Source organism: Panthera leo, chromosome B1 (genome assembly GCF_018350215.1).
Source record: "Panthera leo isolate Ple1 chromosome B1, P.leo_Ple1_pat1.1, whole genome shotgun sequence".
Lineage (NCBI taxonomy): Eukaryota > Metazoa > Chordata > Mammalia > Carnivora > Felidae > Panthera > Panthera leo.
Window position 1 is genome coordinate 96474642 of NC_056682.1, and position 17485 is coordinate 96492126.

At 36.3% G+C, this 17485-nt stretch overlaps 1 protein-coding gene across 5 annotated transcripts in view; it reads right to left on the reverse strand.

Annotated features, from left to right (window-relative positions):
* Nucleotides 1-17485, reverse strand: part of ABHD18 (abhydrolase domain containing 18) — a 49939-nt gene that overhangs the window by 27787 nt on the left and 4667 nt on the right. For 4 of the 5 annotated variants that reach the window (XM_042935539.1, XM_042935537.1, XM_042935538.1 and 1 more), the window contains 2 exons: nucleotides 3384-3492; nucleotides 2661-2745 (listed from right to left, as the gene is read on the reverse strand). In XM_042935539.1, the coding sequence (XP_042791473.1) occupies nucleotides 2661-2745; nucleotides 3384-3475 (177 nt within the window). In that variant the 5' untranslated portion in view covers nucleotides 3476-3492. Of the gene's footprint in view, nucleotides 1-2660; nucleotides 2748-3383; nucleotides 3493-17485 lie in introns of those variants that run through there. The other variant, XM_042935540.1, reaches the window with a different exon arrangement.

Here is a 17485-nt window from a genome sequence, read left to right on the forward strand (position 1 = left end):
TTTGGTTCATTTGTTTCTTAAATTCCACATATGAGTGAAATCACACAGTATTTTTTTCACTGAGCTTAATACTAACTCCATCCACGTCATTGCAAATGGCAAGATTTCATTCTTTTTTTATGGTTGAGTAATATTCCTGTGTGTGTGTGTGTGTGTGTGTGTGTGTGTGTGTGTGTGTGTGTGTGTATACACCACATCTTCTTCATCCATTCATCAGGTGATGGCCACTTGGGCTGTCTCCATAATCTGGCTATTGTAGATAATGCTTATTAGCCTACCTTTCATTTATACCAATATCATGCTGTTTGATCATGCTGCAGCTTTATAATATCTATTGACAAATGACTGAAGTAGGTTTTCCTTATCACTCTTCTTTTTTAGGTGTTCCTGATCTGATTGTACTTTCATGATTCTTCCCAAAATAATTTTAAGATCATTTTATAGACTTTAGTTCTAAATTGAGTATTTTAATTAGGATTGCACTGCATTTTTTGAAAATGGTAAGGAGACCTGATGTGTACAATATGAATTTATATGATTTAGAATAATAAACTATTTGATAAAGGAGGCAGCACAGATTAATGTGAAAGGGAGTAATAATCCCACAAATAGTGTTGGGACAAATGGCAACTTGGTAAGAAAAAAAAGCAATTTAGAACCATAAGTAATATAGACTTAAAAATTAAACCAGCTATAACTCAACAATAAAAAGATGAATAACCCGGTTAAAAATAGGCAATGATTTCATAGATGTCTCCAAAGAAGATATACAAATGGCCACTAAGCACATGAAAAGATGCTCAACATCACAGTTATAAGGGAAAGGAATATTGAAAACCACAATAAAATACTTCACACCCATTAGGATGGCTATTTAATACAAATATTAGTGTGAATGTGGACAAATTGGAACTATTATACCCTACTGGTGGGAAAAGTAAAATGGTGCACTTTGGAAAACAGTTCTTAGTTTGTCAAAAAGTTAAGTACAGAATTACCATATGACCCAGAAATTCCACTACTAGATTAATATCAAAAAAATTCAAAACGTATATACACAAAAACAATTGAACATGAATGTTCACAGCCTTATTGATAATAGTCAAAGAACAGAAACAATCCATATGGTCATTAGCTGATAAATGGATAAACAAAATGTCACATATCTATACAATGGAATATTATTTAGCAATAAAAAAGAAGAAGGTAATGTTACGTAACATGGATGAACCAAGAAAATTTGCTAAGTGAAATAAGCCAGACACAAAGACCTCATATTATATGATTCCATTTATATGAAAAGTCTAGAATAGGTCCATTGAGATAGCAGATTAGTGGCTACTAACAGGTGGGAGGCTGGGGAAGTAGGAAGTAACAGCTAATGGGTACACAGTTTCTTTTTGAGGAGATAAAAATGTTCTGGAATTGGCTAATGATAGTGGTGATGTTTGCACATCTTAGGAAGAATAATAAAAAAACAACAACACTTAACTGCACACCTTAAAAAAGGTGAATTTCATGGCAGGTGAATTTTACCTCAATTTTTAAAAACCAAAAGAGACAGTAATGGGAACAATAGGGGAAGAGGAATGGATGCATCCCCAAATCTTAACAGTAATTTTTCCTTGGGATACAAATAGAATTAAGCAGTGGAAAGTGACAGAAAGTTAGCTTTTTGATTTTTTACTTGGTATGCTTTTAATTTATTTTAAGCCTGTGATTTATAACAGAATAAAAAAACCAGGTAAATAGTAACATTTAGCAAAATTTGAGGGAGAAATGTTCTAAATCCAGAAGCTATAGAAAGAAGAGCTATATGGTACGGATGAGGGATTTCCAATTTATAAAATTTTGTTTTTAGCAGTGGAACTGTTTTGAAAAATGAAATCCTCTAAGGATATCCAATACATATAAGAGATGAAAATAGAGTTACTTTGGTTGAAGGGCAATGAGAGATATGAAGGCTATGCATTTGTACCCCTTCCCCAACAATACTTCAATTATTCAATTATATAATCCTAGAACTGTTTTACAGAAAAACATGGTTGCTAAAAAACAACACTATTTCAAATATATTCTCTAATTTTCTCTAATATTACTGCGTTTTCTTTCTACCATTCTTTCACCAATTATTTCCCATAACATTTCCCTGATGTTATTTAATAGGCGTTTTGGTTAACAACTTCTCATGTGCTGATTCTCCAAGTAGAATACTTCCCTGTATTACTCATAATTCTTCTTAAATATTTTAATCCTTCTGATCCTAAAGATACAAAATGAGGCTCAAAAAGATGAAGCCTTAAATATTTTCTTCTGTTCAAGCAAGTACTAAATATATGCTCTCATATACATGATTACAATTATTATAAGCATCCTATTAGGATACATATGGTATTTATTTTAATCATATTAAATGAAAAGTCTATACTGTACTCATGTTTTAGTGTTTGTTATTATACTCCAATATTCAACTTATTCTTTTTTTAAGCTTTATTTTATTATTATTATTATTTAAGATTTTATTTTCAAGAATGTCTACACCCAACATGGGCTTGAACTCACTCCACTGACTGAGCCAGCCAGACACCCCTCAACCTATTCTTGACACATATTTATGTTAAACCAGAATTTCTGTAATTGCATTTCTTTCATTTAAATACCTTATCAATGTGTACTGGGTAATCACTTGAAACCAGATTCTGACATCTTTCTCGATTTCCAATCATCTTTCTGAATTCGAAGAGTCTATTAGGATAAGGGGGGAAAAAGGGAAAAATTCAATATGCCCATTATACAGGGAGTGATGTATAATGCTGAAAAATTTGCAAGTCCAGTTCATAAGCTATGTTAACATTTAATTCAAATCATTAGAGAAAAAGATGAGGCTACTGGTTTTTATTCAAGCTGGACATCTTATCCATAAAACATTTAAGAAATATGGTTCAGAAAGCAATTAACATATGCAATACTCAAAATTAAAGGCATAAATCCTGAAAATTCATTTTCTTAAGTCCAGATACTTCTATGACCTATAGTATATCCCAGCTTTATAGTCATTACAAATTCAATATACATGAGGAAGCTCTATCCCTGGAAACTATAAGCAACTTAAAAATAATTAAAGTTCAAAATCTACTTTGTATTTGAGAGCTCTTTATTTTTAATTTTAAAATTACTTTTAAAATAATTTATGATTATATAAGATAAAACAGAAATAATTAAAAAGACAAGAGAAAAAGAAGCAATTTAATATTTTATATACTTTAATGCTTAATTTGTCAATCACTTCATATTTATAACAAAGGATTGTATCACTGAAAAAAATTTTTTAATTTTTTTTACTAAAACAAATTTAGAATAAACATTAAGAAAAAAATGGTTACCTTTTGAGATCCTCTGGCCTCCCCCATCCTCTGATAAAAAGTTTTGTGAGGAGAAGTCTCCGGTATAGAATATCTAACTTGCTGACACCCATTAGTAACAAACAAACATCTATGAAACAAAATTTAAAATAACTTTAAAATATTTTATTTTAGGCACTAGGTCAATTTCCTAGCCATCTCTTTAAATATCAGGTAAAAATTACAGATTGATCTACTCTCCTTGGAACTTTGCAACTTTCAAACATACTATCCATCTATCTGTGTATATTTATTTTATTTTAGGAAGAGTGTGCATGTGCGAGTGGGGGAGGGGCATAGGGGGGAGGGGTAAAGGGAGGGAGAGGGAGAGAGAGAGAGAGAGAGGCAGGGGGAGGGAGAGAGAGAGACAGACAGACAGACAGACAAAGAATCTTAATCTCTGTTCAGCATGGAGCCTGATGCTGGGCTCCACCCCACGACCCTGGGATCATGACCTCAGCCAAAATAAAGAGTCCAACGCTCAAGCAACTAAGCCACCCAGGTGCCACATATATGTGCGTGCGTGCGTGCGTGCGTGCGTGTGTGTGTGTGTGTTTAATGTATTTATTTTGAGAGAGAGCAAGTGAGCATGAGCAGGGCCGGGGCAGAGGGAGGGAGACAGAGAATCCCAAGCAGGCTCCCTGCTGTTAGTTCAGAGGCCGAAGTGGGGCTCACATTCGTAAACCAAACAGTGAGATCATGACCTTAGCCCAAACCAAGAGTTAGATGCCTAACCAACTGAGCCAGCAGGTGCCAATATACTGTATATTTTTAACTATAGTTACCGTAATGTACATTACACCCCCAGAACTATTTATCTTACAGATCTTAAAAATATTCATTTCAAGAAAAAAATGTGTAACTATATTTGGTGATGGATGTTAAACTTATTGTGATAATCATTTCACAATATATACGTAAGTCAAATCATTATGCTGTAAGTTTTAAATTAATACAATGTTACATATTAATTATATGTCAATAAAACTGAAGAAAAAATTTAAGATTGAGATTAAACTATGTACCTTAAATTTATTCTCTCAGATATAAGACGTGAAATATAGACAAAAGGAACTGGGATGAAAGTAGAGAAGATAAACTGTGTATTCTTTTAGGGTAAGGTCTTCCCACCTTCAGCACAGCAACTAACACTCAATATTTATTGGATAACAATAGCTGTAGCTATTACTTATGTAGTACTGTACAATCTGCCATGCATCATTTTGTAAAAATACAAACACATACACATACACATTCTTGTTTAAACCTCCCAACAACTTTATGAAGAAGGATCTACTATCCCAACTGAAGCACGGAGAAAATAGGTGATTTATTTAAGATCACAGAGCTAGTGGTAGGTAGAGCTAAAACTGAATCCCAGGCACACAGCAAGATCTAACTACTATTCTACATTGCCTGTCTACTAAACTATGATTCGTGAAAACTTTGTACCACTTATTTAACTTTCCCAAATATTTCTAAAGTGTTTTATTTTATTTTATTTTTAAATACCTGCCTGTCTTTTCAAATGGAATGGTGTAGTTTTGATTTGTGGGCAAAATGTGATTCATTTTCAGGGTTTATTCTACCTAGAAAAATGGAAAATAGAAATGTGCATTTCTATCAGTGAGCTTTAGTAAGTACTTATCTATTATTTTGAATGTTTTAATGGAACCACCACTTATGTTTTATACTTTTGCTCTTTGATTTGTAACAAAATACAAGTTTAACTTAATGTTCCTCTTTGTTTACATAGGTATACAACCCAAACTACCATTAACTGGGCTGGTACTTTATTGTTTTTACGACTGGACCAGCAAAACCAAATCATTCATAATGCCTTTCACAATTCTTAGGACCAAGAACAAACAATTACTAGATAATGTACTTGTTAAGCAATACAGTATAAAGACAGAGAGTACAGTATTTAGTACTTCTTAATACCACTCTCTTTTTGCCGATTTTCATGTGTTAATCAATTTTTATTCCTTTTTTTAATTTTTTTAAAAAAATTTTATCCACCTTTGAGAGAGAGACACACACACACAGAGTGCAAGTGGGGGAGGAGCAGAGAGAGAGAGGGAGACACAGAATCCAAAGCAGGCTCCAGGCTCTGAGGTGTCAGTGCAGAGCCTGACATGGGGCTTGAACTCGCGAGCTGAGAGATCATAACCGAGCTGAAGTCTGATGATTAGCCGACTGAGACACCCAGGCGCCCCAATTAATTTTTAACCTTGATTAAAATTTGGTTTTGGCATAATAATGTTATGGAAAAGAAACCATAATGCATATCCAGCTTTGTTTATTATACTACTTGTATCTACCACTATAAATAAATAAACGTATTCTGGTTACCAGAGTCCAGTAAATTATCATCATTTAGTTTCCCAAAAATGCAAGTTTCTGAACTTTTAAGAATATTACTTTTTTCATTTAAGCAACAAATATTAAGTGCTTACTATATGTAAGCATTATTTTAGGTCCTGTGCTATAAGATGATCAAGGCACATTCTTCCTTTCACAGATCTTGTATTTTCATGTAGGAAAAATATTTTTTTTAAAAAGCAAAGAATAGATGATGACAACACTATAAAGATAATATAACAAGAGAGTGTGATAAAGAAGACTCCTTTGATTGTCAAAAAAAAAGCCCTACTTATCCAAAGAGGTAACGTTTAAGCCAAGACCTACATAAGAAGAAGCAGCAGCCAAAACTTTAAACTGCAAATCTCATTAAAATTATATACTTCCTGAAGTCTACTCATGGACAATGTTCCAATAAAATTTGTAAAAACTATCTAGTCGGTTGGTAAAGCACAGGAATAGATAATTTATGTAAGAGGAAAGGCAAAAGAAAATGATCACATGCTCTCTTCTTTGCTATTTCACAGATTCTCACTGCAACTTTTTTAAGTAGGCTTCATGCCCATCACTGAGCCCAATGTGGAGCTTGAACTCATGACCCTGAGATCAAGACCTGAGATGAGTCAGATGCTTAACTGACTGAGCCTCCCAGGCACTCACTCATTTAACATTTTTAAATTCAAACAATAGAGAAGGAGATACAGTAAAAAGAGGAAGAATAGTCTTGTTCCCATTACTTCCTTCTACTTTTCAGAGATACTTAGTGCTAACAGTCTGGAATTTGTTTTCCTTGATATTATTTACTTACCTACACAAACTCAAAACTTAGGAGGGGCACCTGGATGGCTCAGTCAGTTAAGTGTCCGACTTCAGCTCAGGTCATTATCTCCCAGTTCGCGAGTTTGAGCCATGGAAAGGGCTCTGTGCTGACAGCTTATAGCCTGGAGTCTGTTTCAGATTCCTTGTCTCCCTCTTTCTCTGCCCCTCCCCCACTTGTACTCTGTCTCTGAGTCTCTCAAAAATAAACGTTAAAAAAATTTTTTTTAATTAAAAAACTTAGTTTTGGCAGGATTCAAACAACATAAAAATATATAGAGCAAAGCTGAGAAGTCTCTCTTTACTCCTGTGAAGCTTCCTCTCTTCCCAAATGGTGACCATTGTTTTTAATGTTATATACCTGTGAGCCCTATCCATTTAAACATGTACACATATTTTAGGAGTTTTTGGTGTTTTTTTTTTTTTTTTTAAGACAGAAGGGGCCAACTTCATATTTGTCTTTTTCCAATGTTCTTCCTCACCATGCTGATTTATAGGACCGCCTCATTTTTTTCTAATAATAGGTGAGTTCAGCCCATTTATATTTATTATGATACCTTTTGGGTTTAGTTTTTGTTCCATTTTTGGTTTTATTGATTTTTTTGGTTTTTAAAAATTATTCACATTTAATTGTTTTACATTTGAGTATATATAAATTTGAAAGAGAGATATTTAAGGTTCAGTATGTCAAAATGCCTAAGAGCATACACTTTTCCCTTGGTTGAATCCTCTACCATGTGACTGCGCAAGTTGCTTATCCTTTCTGTCATATATCTATGAGTCATCTGTAAAATGGGGATAATGACAGTACTTACCTGTAAGGATTGGTATGAGAAGTAAGTGAGTTACTTGGGCTCCTGGGTGGCTCAGTTGGTTAAGCATCCCACTTCCGCCCAGGTCATGATCTCATGGTTTATGAGTTGAGCCCCCCCTCAGGCTCTCTGCTGTCAGCACAGAGCCCGCTCCAGATCCTCTGATCCCCTCTCTCTGCCTCTCCTCTGCTTATATGTGCATGCATCCTTTCTCTCTCTCAAAAATAAACATTTAAGGAATAGAAATAAAAATAAATAAAATGAGTTACTATTTATGAAGCACTTAAACAGTACTTTGAAATTTAAGTGCTATACCTGCCAATACCAACAATATTACTGATTATCACCTATTGCTAATAGCAACAATATTACTGATTATCCTTATTGTGGGGTCTCCCAAATGGATGGTGGGGGGCACCAAATATGGGGCAACCCGACTGGGTGGAAGCCAGCAGTGCAAAAGGTGAAAGAATTCATCCAAGGCAGAACAATGGAGACAGACGTTTATGAATACACTCACTGCAAGGAAGCTGCAGGCAGGATAGCAAAACAGAGACTGTCTGCCATGAGGCTGTGGTGGGGAGCCATAGTTTTAGGGCAGAGTGAGGGAGCCTGGGAACATATGTAATTTTCCCATTTTTGGTAATCTTAGGAACTGTGCCTGGTTGTAATTGGTCAGTTAGAGTCTAAGGCTATTACAAGGTGGTCTAATGGGCCTATGTGTTCAGCCAGGGGTCACTGTGGGCCCTTCTACCTTACTCAGGTTTCCATTATTTAAGTTGGTTGCCCAAAAGTGGTCTCTACCCTTATAACTTTATTTAATACTTAAACCTATACTTCCATGTTCTACACAGTATTTGTTAATTCCAGATATAAATAATGGTGGATATATTTACTCCCTTCTCTCCACCACTCAATTTTTGTTGATATTTTTTCATATGCTTATCTAAGAACCTTTAGGTATATTAGTATCTCTAGCCTGATATATTTGCTTTAAAAGATATCTCTGACACTAACTGTGAAACTTGATTCACAGCAAAAAAGCTTTTACCATTCTATTAATTTTAAAAATTAGCTTTACATGCATTCTACAAATTTTCTAAAATGTTTATATAATCAAACCAATCCATCTCACCACATCCTTAACACACTGGAAGAAGGGTATGATTCAATTTTTTTAATGTTACATCTCCCCCCCCCCCTTTTTTTGGTAGTTTTAAGTTTATATTTAAATTCCAGTTAGTTAACATACAGTGTAATATTAATTTCAGGTGTAGAATTTAGTGATTCATTACTTACATACAGCACTCACTACTCATCACAAGTGCCCTCCTCACTACCTATCACTCATTTTCCTGTCATTGGAGAACACTATAAAATATTTTTTTATTAACCAGATTTCTAGAAACATTATTTTTTTCTCTACTAATTGCTATTTTTTAAACCTAGAATTCTTTTATAAACATAGATCTAGTTCTAAAACCTACATTCCATTTTTACTTTTTTTATTAAAAAAATTTTTTTAATGTTTACTTATTTTTGAGAGCGAGTGAGTGGGGGAGGGACAGAGAGAGAGGGAGACACAGAAACTGAAGCAGGCTCCAGGCTCTGAGCTGCCAGCACAGAGCCCAAAGTAGGGCTTGAACCCATGAACCGTGAGATCATGACCTGAACCGAAGTCTGGCACTTAACCAACCGAGCCACCCAGTTGCCCTACATTCCATTTTTAAAACCCCTTTTAAGTAGCTTTTACAAACTGTTGTTTTACTGTTTATACGTCTACAATGAACTTTTCATTTACATTCCAATTATGTTTGTCATAACTTATACGATATCCTATTTGTAATGTAACCAATAGTGTGTTTAATTCACATATTAACTTAGTAACACTGTTATTATTTTTTTAGCCTTTTCATCCAGTTTTCTTTATTTCCTCCATTAATATTTTATTCTGTCCTTCAAGTATTTTTATTAAACATGTTACATGACTAATAAATTATTTAGTATTTGTGATAACTACTATGAATATGATTAATATGATTCCTTTTTCTTTTTTCTTAAACAGGATTTTTTGTAGATTTTTTTAAAATTAGAATTTATTTATTTAATTCAATTTAGTTAACATACTGTGCAGTATTGGTTTCAGGAGTAGAACCCAGTGATTCATCACTTATATACAACACCCAGCGCTCATCCCACAAGTGCCCTCCTTAATGCCCATCATCCACTTAGCCCAATCCCCCAACTACCTCTCCTTCAGCAACCCTGTTTATTCTCTGTATTTAAGAGTCTCTTGGGGAGTCTGGGTGGCTCAGTCAGTTGGGCATCCAGCTCCGGCATAGGTCATGATCTCATGGTTTGTGAGTTCAAGCCCCGCGTTGGGCTGACTGCTGAGCCTGGAGCCTGCTTCGGATTCTGTGTCGCATTCTCTCTCTGCCCCTCCCCCACTTGTGTGCACGCGCGCGCGCGCTCTCTCTCTCTCTCTCTCTCAAAAATAAATAAATGTAAAAAAAAAAAAGTCTCTCATGGTTTGTCTCCCTGTTTCTAATCTTATTTTTCCTTCTCTTCCCTATGTTCATCTGCTGTATTTCTTAAATTCCACATGAGTGAAATTGTATGATATTTGTCTTTCTCTGACTTATTTCACTTATCATAATACACTTAGGTCCCATCCATGATGTTGCCAAGGGCAAGATTTCATCCTTTCTGATTGCCAAGTAGTATTCCATTCTATATATACATTTACACCTCTTCTTTTTTTTTTAGTATTTATTTTTGAGAGAGACAGAGCGTGAGCAGGGGAGGGACAGAGAGAAAGGGAGACACAGAATCCAAAGAAGGTTCCAGCCTCTGAGCTGTCAGCACAGAGCCTGAGCGGGGCTCGAACCCATGAACCATGAGATCATGACCTGAGCTGAAGTTGGATGCTTAACCAACTGAGCCACCCAGGTGCCCTTACTACCTCTTCTTTATCCATTCATCAGTCAATGGACATTTAGGCTCTTTCCATAATTTGGCTATTGCTGATAGTGCTGCTATAAACATGGGGATGCATGTACCCCTTCAAATCAGCATTTTTGTATCCTTTGGATAAATACCCAGTAGTGCAATTGCTGGGTCATAAGGTAGTTCTGTTTTTAATTTCTTGAGGAACCTCCATACTGTTTTCCAGAATGGCTGCACCAAGCCGCTCTGGAAAGCAGTGTGGAGGTTCCTCAGAAAATTAAAAATAGACCTACCCTATGACCCAGCAATAGCACTGCTAGGAATTTATCCAAGGGATACAGGAGTACTGATGCATAGGGGCACCTGTACCCCAATGTTTATAGCGGCACTCTCAACAATAGCCAAATTATGGAAAGAGCCTAAATGTCCATCAACTGATGAATGGATAAAGAAATTGTGGTTTATATACACAATGGAATACTACGTGGCAATGAGAAAAAATGAAATATGGCCTTTTGTAGCAACATGGATGGAACTGGAGAGTGTGATGCTAAGTGAAATAAGCCATACAGAGAAAGACAGATACCATATGGTTTCACTCTTATGTGGATCCTGAGAAACATAACAGAAACCCATGGGGGAGGGGAAGGAAAAAAAAAAAAAAAAAAAAAAAGAGGTTAGAGTGGGAGAGAGCCAAAGCATTAGAGACTGTTAAAAACTGAGAACAAACTGAGGGTTGATGGGGGGTGGGAGGGAGGGCAGGGTGGGAGGGAGGGCAGGGTGGGTGATGGGTATTGAGGAGGGCACCTTTTGGGATGAGCACTGGGTATTGTATGGAAACCAATTTGACAGTAAATTTCATATATTAAAAAAAAAAAAAAAAAAAAAAACAGAATGGCTGCACCAGTTTGCATTCCCACCAACAGTGCAAAAGGGTTCCCCCTTCTCCGTATCCTTGCCAACATCTGTTGTTTCCTCAACTGTTAATTTTAGCCATTCGGACAGGTGTGAGGAGGTATTTCATTGTGCTATTGATCTGTATTTCTCTGATGATGAGTGATGTTGAGTATCTTTTCGTGTATCTGTTAGCCATATGGACTTCTTTAGAAAAATATCTATTCATGTCTTTTGTCCATCTTCACTGGATTATTTGTTTTTTGGGTGTTGAATTTGGTAAGTTCTTTTTTTCTTAATTTTTTAAAATTTACTTATTTTGAGAGAGACAGAGATAGCACAAGTGGTGGAGGGGCAGAGAGAGGGAAACAAAGAATCCCAAGCAGGCTCTGCACTGCCGCCTGGAGCCTGATGTGGTGCTCGAACTCACGAAACTGTGAGATCATGACCTGAGCCGAAACCAAGAATCAGATGCTTAACGGACTGAGCCACCCAGCACCCTGAATTTGGCAAGTTCTTTATAGATTTTGGATACTAACACTTTATCCCATATGTCATTTGCAAATACCTTCTCCCATTCCATCAGTTGCTTTTTAGTTTTGTTGATTGTTTCCTTTGCTGTGCAGAAGCTTTTTATCTAGCTGAGACCCCAATAGTTCATTTTTGCTTTTGTTTCCCTTGCCTCCGGAGATGTGTTTAGTAAAAAGTTGCTAAGGCCAATGTCAAAAAGATTGCTGCCCTCTAGGATTTTGGTGGTTTCCTGTCTCAAATTTAGGTCTTTCATCCATTTTGAGTTTGTGTATGGTGTAAGAAAGTGCTCCGGTTTCATTCTTCTGCATGTTGGTGTCCAGTTTTCCCAGAACCATTTACTGAAGAGACTTTCTTTTATCCACTGCATACTCTTTCCTCTATTGTGTTCAATTGATCTATGTGTCTTTTTTTGTGCTAGAACCAGTCTGGATGATTACAACTCTGTAATACAGTTTAAGTCCAGAGTTGTGATGACTCCAATTTTGGTTTTCTTTTTCAACATTACTTTGGCTATTCAGGGTCTTTTCTGGTTCCATACAAATTTTAGGATTGTTTGTTCTAGTTTTGTGACCAATGCTGGTGTTATTTTGATAGGCACTGAACTGAATGTGTAGACTGCTTTGGATAGTACAGACATTTTAACAATATTTGCTCTTCCAATCCATGAGCATGGAACGTTTTCCCATTTCTTTGTGTCTTCTTCAATTTCTTTCCTAAGCTTTTTTCCAGCAAACAGATCTTTTACCTCTTTGGTTAGTTTTATTCCTAGGTTATCTTCTGGGTTTTGTTGCAATTATAAATGGGATTGATTCCCTGATTTCTCTTTCTGTTGCCTCATTATTTGTGTATAGAAATGCAACAGATTTCTGTATGTTGATTTTATATCCTGTGACTTTGCTGAATTCACGTATCAGTTCTAGCAGTTTTTTGGTGGAGTCTTTCAGGTTTTTCCACAAAGAGTTGTCTGTGAAGAGTGAGTTTGACTTCTTTCCTGATTTCTTTTTGTTATCTGACTGCTGAGGTGAGGACTTTCAGTACTATGTTGAACAACAGTGGTGAGAGTGGACATCCCTGTCATGTTCCTGACCTTAGGGGGAAAGCTCTAGGTTTTTCCCCATTGAGGATGATATTAGTTGTGGGCCTTTCATTTATGGCTTTTATGATGTTGAGGTATGTTCCTTCGATCCCTACTTTCTTGATATTTTTTATCAAGAAAGGATGCTGCATTTTATCAAATGCTTTTTCTTTTCCTATTGAAAGGATCATATGGTTATCTTTTCTTTTATTAATTTGATGTATCACATAGATTTTTTGCAAATATTGAACCACCCCTGCAGCCCAGGAATAAATCCCACTTGATCATGGTATATATAATTCTTTTAATATGCTGTTGGATTTGATTTGCTAGTATCTAGTTGAGAATTTTTGCATCCAGTTTCATCAGAGATGTTGGCCTGTAATTCTCCTTTTAAGTGGGGTCTTTGGTTTCAGAATCAAGGCTATGCTGGCTTTATAGAATGGGTTTAGAAGCTTCCCTTCTATTTCTATTCTATTTTTAAAACCCCTTTCAAGCAGCTCTTAGAAAGTGTTGTTTTAGTGTTTAAATGTCTACAATGAGTTTTTCATTTACATCCTACTTATGTTTGCCATAACTTATAAAATCTCCTATTTGTAATGTAACCGATACTGTGTTCAATCCACATATTAACTTACTAACACTGGGTGCACCTGGATGGTTCAGTCAGTTAAGTGTCCAGCTTCAGCTCAAGTCGTGATCTTGCCATTCCCAAGTTCAAGCCCTATGTCGGGCTCTGTGCTGACAGTTTGGAGCCTAGAGCCTGTTTCAGATTGTGTGTCTCCCTCTCTCTTTCTGCCCCTCCTCCACTCACGTTTTCTGTGTCTCTCTTTCAAAAATAAAAATAAAAATTTTTTTTAACTTAGTAGCAGTGTTATTATTTTTTTAGCCTTTCCATCCAGTTTTATTTTCTCTATTAATATTTTATTCTATTCTTTAAATATTTTTATTAAACATGTTACATGATTACTATATTTAGTATTTGTGATAACTACTATGAATATGATTCCTTTTTCTTTAAAAAACATTTTTTTTATTTTTTTGAAAGAGAGACAGAGACAGAGCATGAACAGGGGAGGGGAAAAGAGAGAGAGAGGGAGACAAAGAATCCAAAGCAGGCTCTAGGCTCTGAGCTGTCAGCACAGAGCCCGACATGGGGCTCAAAATCACAAACTGTGAGATCGTGACCTGAGCCGAAATCAAGAGTCAGATGTTTAACCGACTGAACCACCCAGGCACCCAAGGATTCCTTTTTCTTTATTTTTTTAAAATTCTTTTTTAATGTTTATTTATGAGAGAGACAGAGACAGAATGCGAGTGGGTTAGGGGCAGAGAGAGAGGGAGACACAGAATCCAAAGCAGGCTCCAGGTTCCGAGCTGTCAGCATAGAGCCCGATCTGGGGTTCAAACTCACAAGCTGTGAGTTTGAGATCATGAGATCATGAGATCATGAGATCATGACCTGGGTCGAAGTCGGATGCTCAACGGACTGAGCCACCCAGGTGCCCCAGGATTCCTTTTTCTTTAGATGAATATTACTATATCATAAGAAAGTGTTTTATTCTAGATTTTTTCCATCAATATCATGACTTTTGTATTAGAACTGCTTTCCATGAATGAGCATATCAAATAGTTAGGGGAGACATTCCTCTGTAATGGAATATGCCTGTCTCCACAACAGCATTCTCTCCTTCCAGTTTCAGGCTGAGCCATATCAGAAAGCCAGGATCACAAGTCATAAAGTGAAAAAGTTCCATTCATGTTACCAACTTCCAGGATTATGCTTCTTAAACTAGTATCCTAAGGAATTTTACAAACTTGCCTTTAATTTTTTAAAATATTTATTTATTTTTGAATGGCAGAGACAGAATGCAAGTGGGGAAGGGGGTAGAGAGGGAGGGTGACAGAGAATCTGAATCAGGCTCTGCACTGACAGCAGAGACCCAATGCAGGGCTCAAACTCACAAACCGAGAGATCATGACCCAAGCCAAAGTTGGATGCTTAAATGACCAAGCCACCCAGGTGCCTCTACAAGCCTGCCTTTAAAACAGATTTCTCATTATACAGTTAAAACCTTGGTTTGCAAGCATAATTTGTTCCAGAAACATGCTTGTAATCCAAAGCACTCGTATATCAAAGCGAATTTCAAGAACCATTGGCTCAGCTGTGATCATGTGACATTTGGCATCACATACTACTTGTTGTAAGACATCGCTCACTTTTCAAGTTAAAACTAATTAGAAATGTTTGCTCATCTTGCAAAACACTTCCAGAACAAGTTACTTACGATCCAAGGTTTTACTGTATTTGATTAATATTTTTCCAAGATTTCTTTTTTTAAATGTTTATTCATTTTGAGAGAGAGCACACGCGTCCACGTGCTAGCGTTAAGTGGGGGAGGGGCGGGGGGAGAGGGAGGGAGAGAGAGAGAGAGAGAGAGAGAGGGAATATCCCAAGGAGGCTTCACACTGTCAGCACAGAGCTTGATGGGGGGCTGGAATTCACAAACCATGATATCATGACTGGAGCTAAAATTAAGAGTCAGACACTTAACTGACTGAACCACCCAGGTGCCCCCAAGATATCTTTTTTTTTTTAAATATTTATTTTTAAGGGAGAAAGAGAGTGAGGGGAAGGGACAGAGAGAGAGAATCTCAAGCAGGCTCTGCACCTTCAGCACTGAGCCTAACGTGGGGCTTGAACTCACAAACTGTGGATCATGACCTGAGCTGAAATCAGGAGTCAGATGCTTTAACCGACTGAGCCACCCAGGCGCCCCTTGACATATCTTTAATAGTACACCTAGTTTGGACAGAATATTTATCTGAAAATGAAAAAAAAAAAAAACCTAAAGAATATTAAAAAAAAATTGTACTAAATATATCCAATTACAAAATGATACCTTATAGAATTCTGCATGGAAAAACATACAGTAAAAACTTGGTTTGTGAGCATGATTTCATTCCAGAAACATGCTTATAATCCAAAGCACTTGTATATCGAAGCGAATTTCAAGAACCATTGGCTCAGTTGTGACCATGTGACATTTGGCATCACATACTACTCACATTGCAAGACATCGGTTGTTTATCAAGTTAAAATTTATTGGAAATGTTTGTCTTCTGGAACGCTCGCAGAACAAGTTACTCACAACCCAAGGTTTTACAGTATTTTTTTTTAATGTTTATTTATTTCCTGGGGGTGTGGGGGGACACAGAGAGCGGGATAGATTCCCAAGCAGGTTCCATGATCAGCATGGAGTGGGACATGGGCCTCAGTCCAATGACTGTGAGATCATGACCTAAGCCAGTATCAATGGTTACACACTTAACCAACTGAGCCATCCAGGTGCCCCCTGCATGGAAAAATATTAAATAAACGATATAAACATAAAATCTTAGTTTCTGTTGTAACATGTTTACAAATAGTATCTCAAAAGAACAATGTTACATATAGAACAGAGGAGAGATCCTGCAAACTTTTCTATAAAGAGTTAGATAGTAAATATTATAGACTTTGCTAGCTAAGAGGTGAACTCAAAGGTATTATGTAGGTATACAAAATCACAAAAAAGAAAACTAATATTCACAAAATTTTACTGAGGAAATTCAAAATATGATAATAATAGGTAATCTTTTATAATATATGTCTATTAATGAAAAGACTGAATTTTTTTTTCTTGGGATTTTGTTTAAAGTGGGTTCAATGTTAATGCCCCATCACTAAATTGAGCACTAGCCTTTATCTGTACAAACTATTCATAGTTCATGGGCTATACAAAAGCAGGCAGGTTGGCCCATAAGCCATAGTTTGGTGACTCCTGGGCTAGAAAATCAAATAAATCATAGATATCTCACAAATGTCACAATAACGTCACAAATGCAAAGATACAACTATAAAATACTGTATTAAAACCATAAATTGTCCAATCTTATAAAATGATATAAATAAAATGTAAATACTGATTTTTATTTTTTGGAAGGGATCTTTTTTTTATGTTTATTTATTTTTGAGAGAGAGAGAGAGAAAGAGAACGAGCGGGAGAGAGGCAGAGAGAGGAGACACAGAATCTGAAGCAGACTCCAGACTCCAAGCTGTCAGCACAGAGCCTGACGTGGGGCTCAAATTCATGAACCGTGAGGTCTTGACCTGATCTGAAGTTGAACACTTAACTGACTGAGCCACCCAGGCACAACATAAATATTGATTTTAAAATAATTAAATATGTCACAAGGTACTCCTAAAATCAGTATTCCATCTAAAACAAACACTAATTATTTAATTAGCCATGTTGTGTCTGCTTTCTTAAAATTTATAGTTTAGTAGCTAACAGATGGAAAAAACCCACCACCATCATTGGTGACCACCAATGATGAATGGATAAACAAAATGTGGTGTATACATACAATGGAATATTATGCAGCCTTAGGAAGGAATGGAATTCTAACATGCTACAACATGGAGGACTTTGAGGACATTACATTACATTCACCTTGGCTAGGTGAAACAAGCCAGTCACAAAAAGACAAATACTGAATGATTCTACTTTTGTGAGGTACATAGAGCAGCCAGATTCATAAATAGAAAGGGGAATGGTAGTTACCAGAGGCTGGGGGGGACAGGGAAGGGGGCCAGGAATATTGTA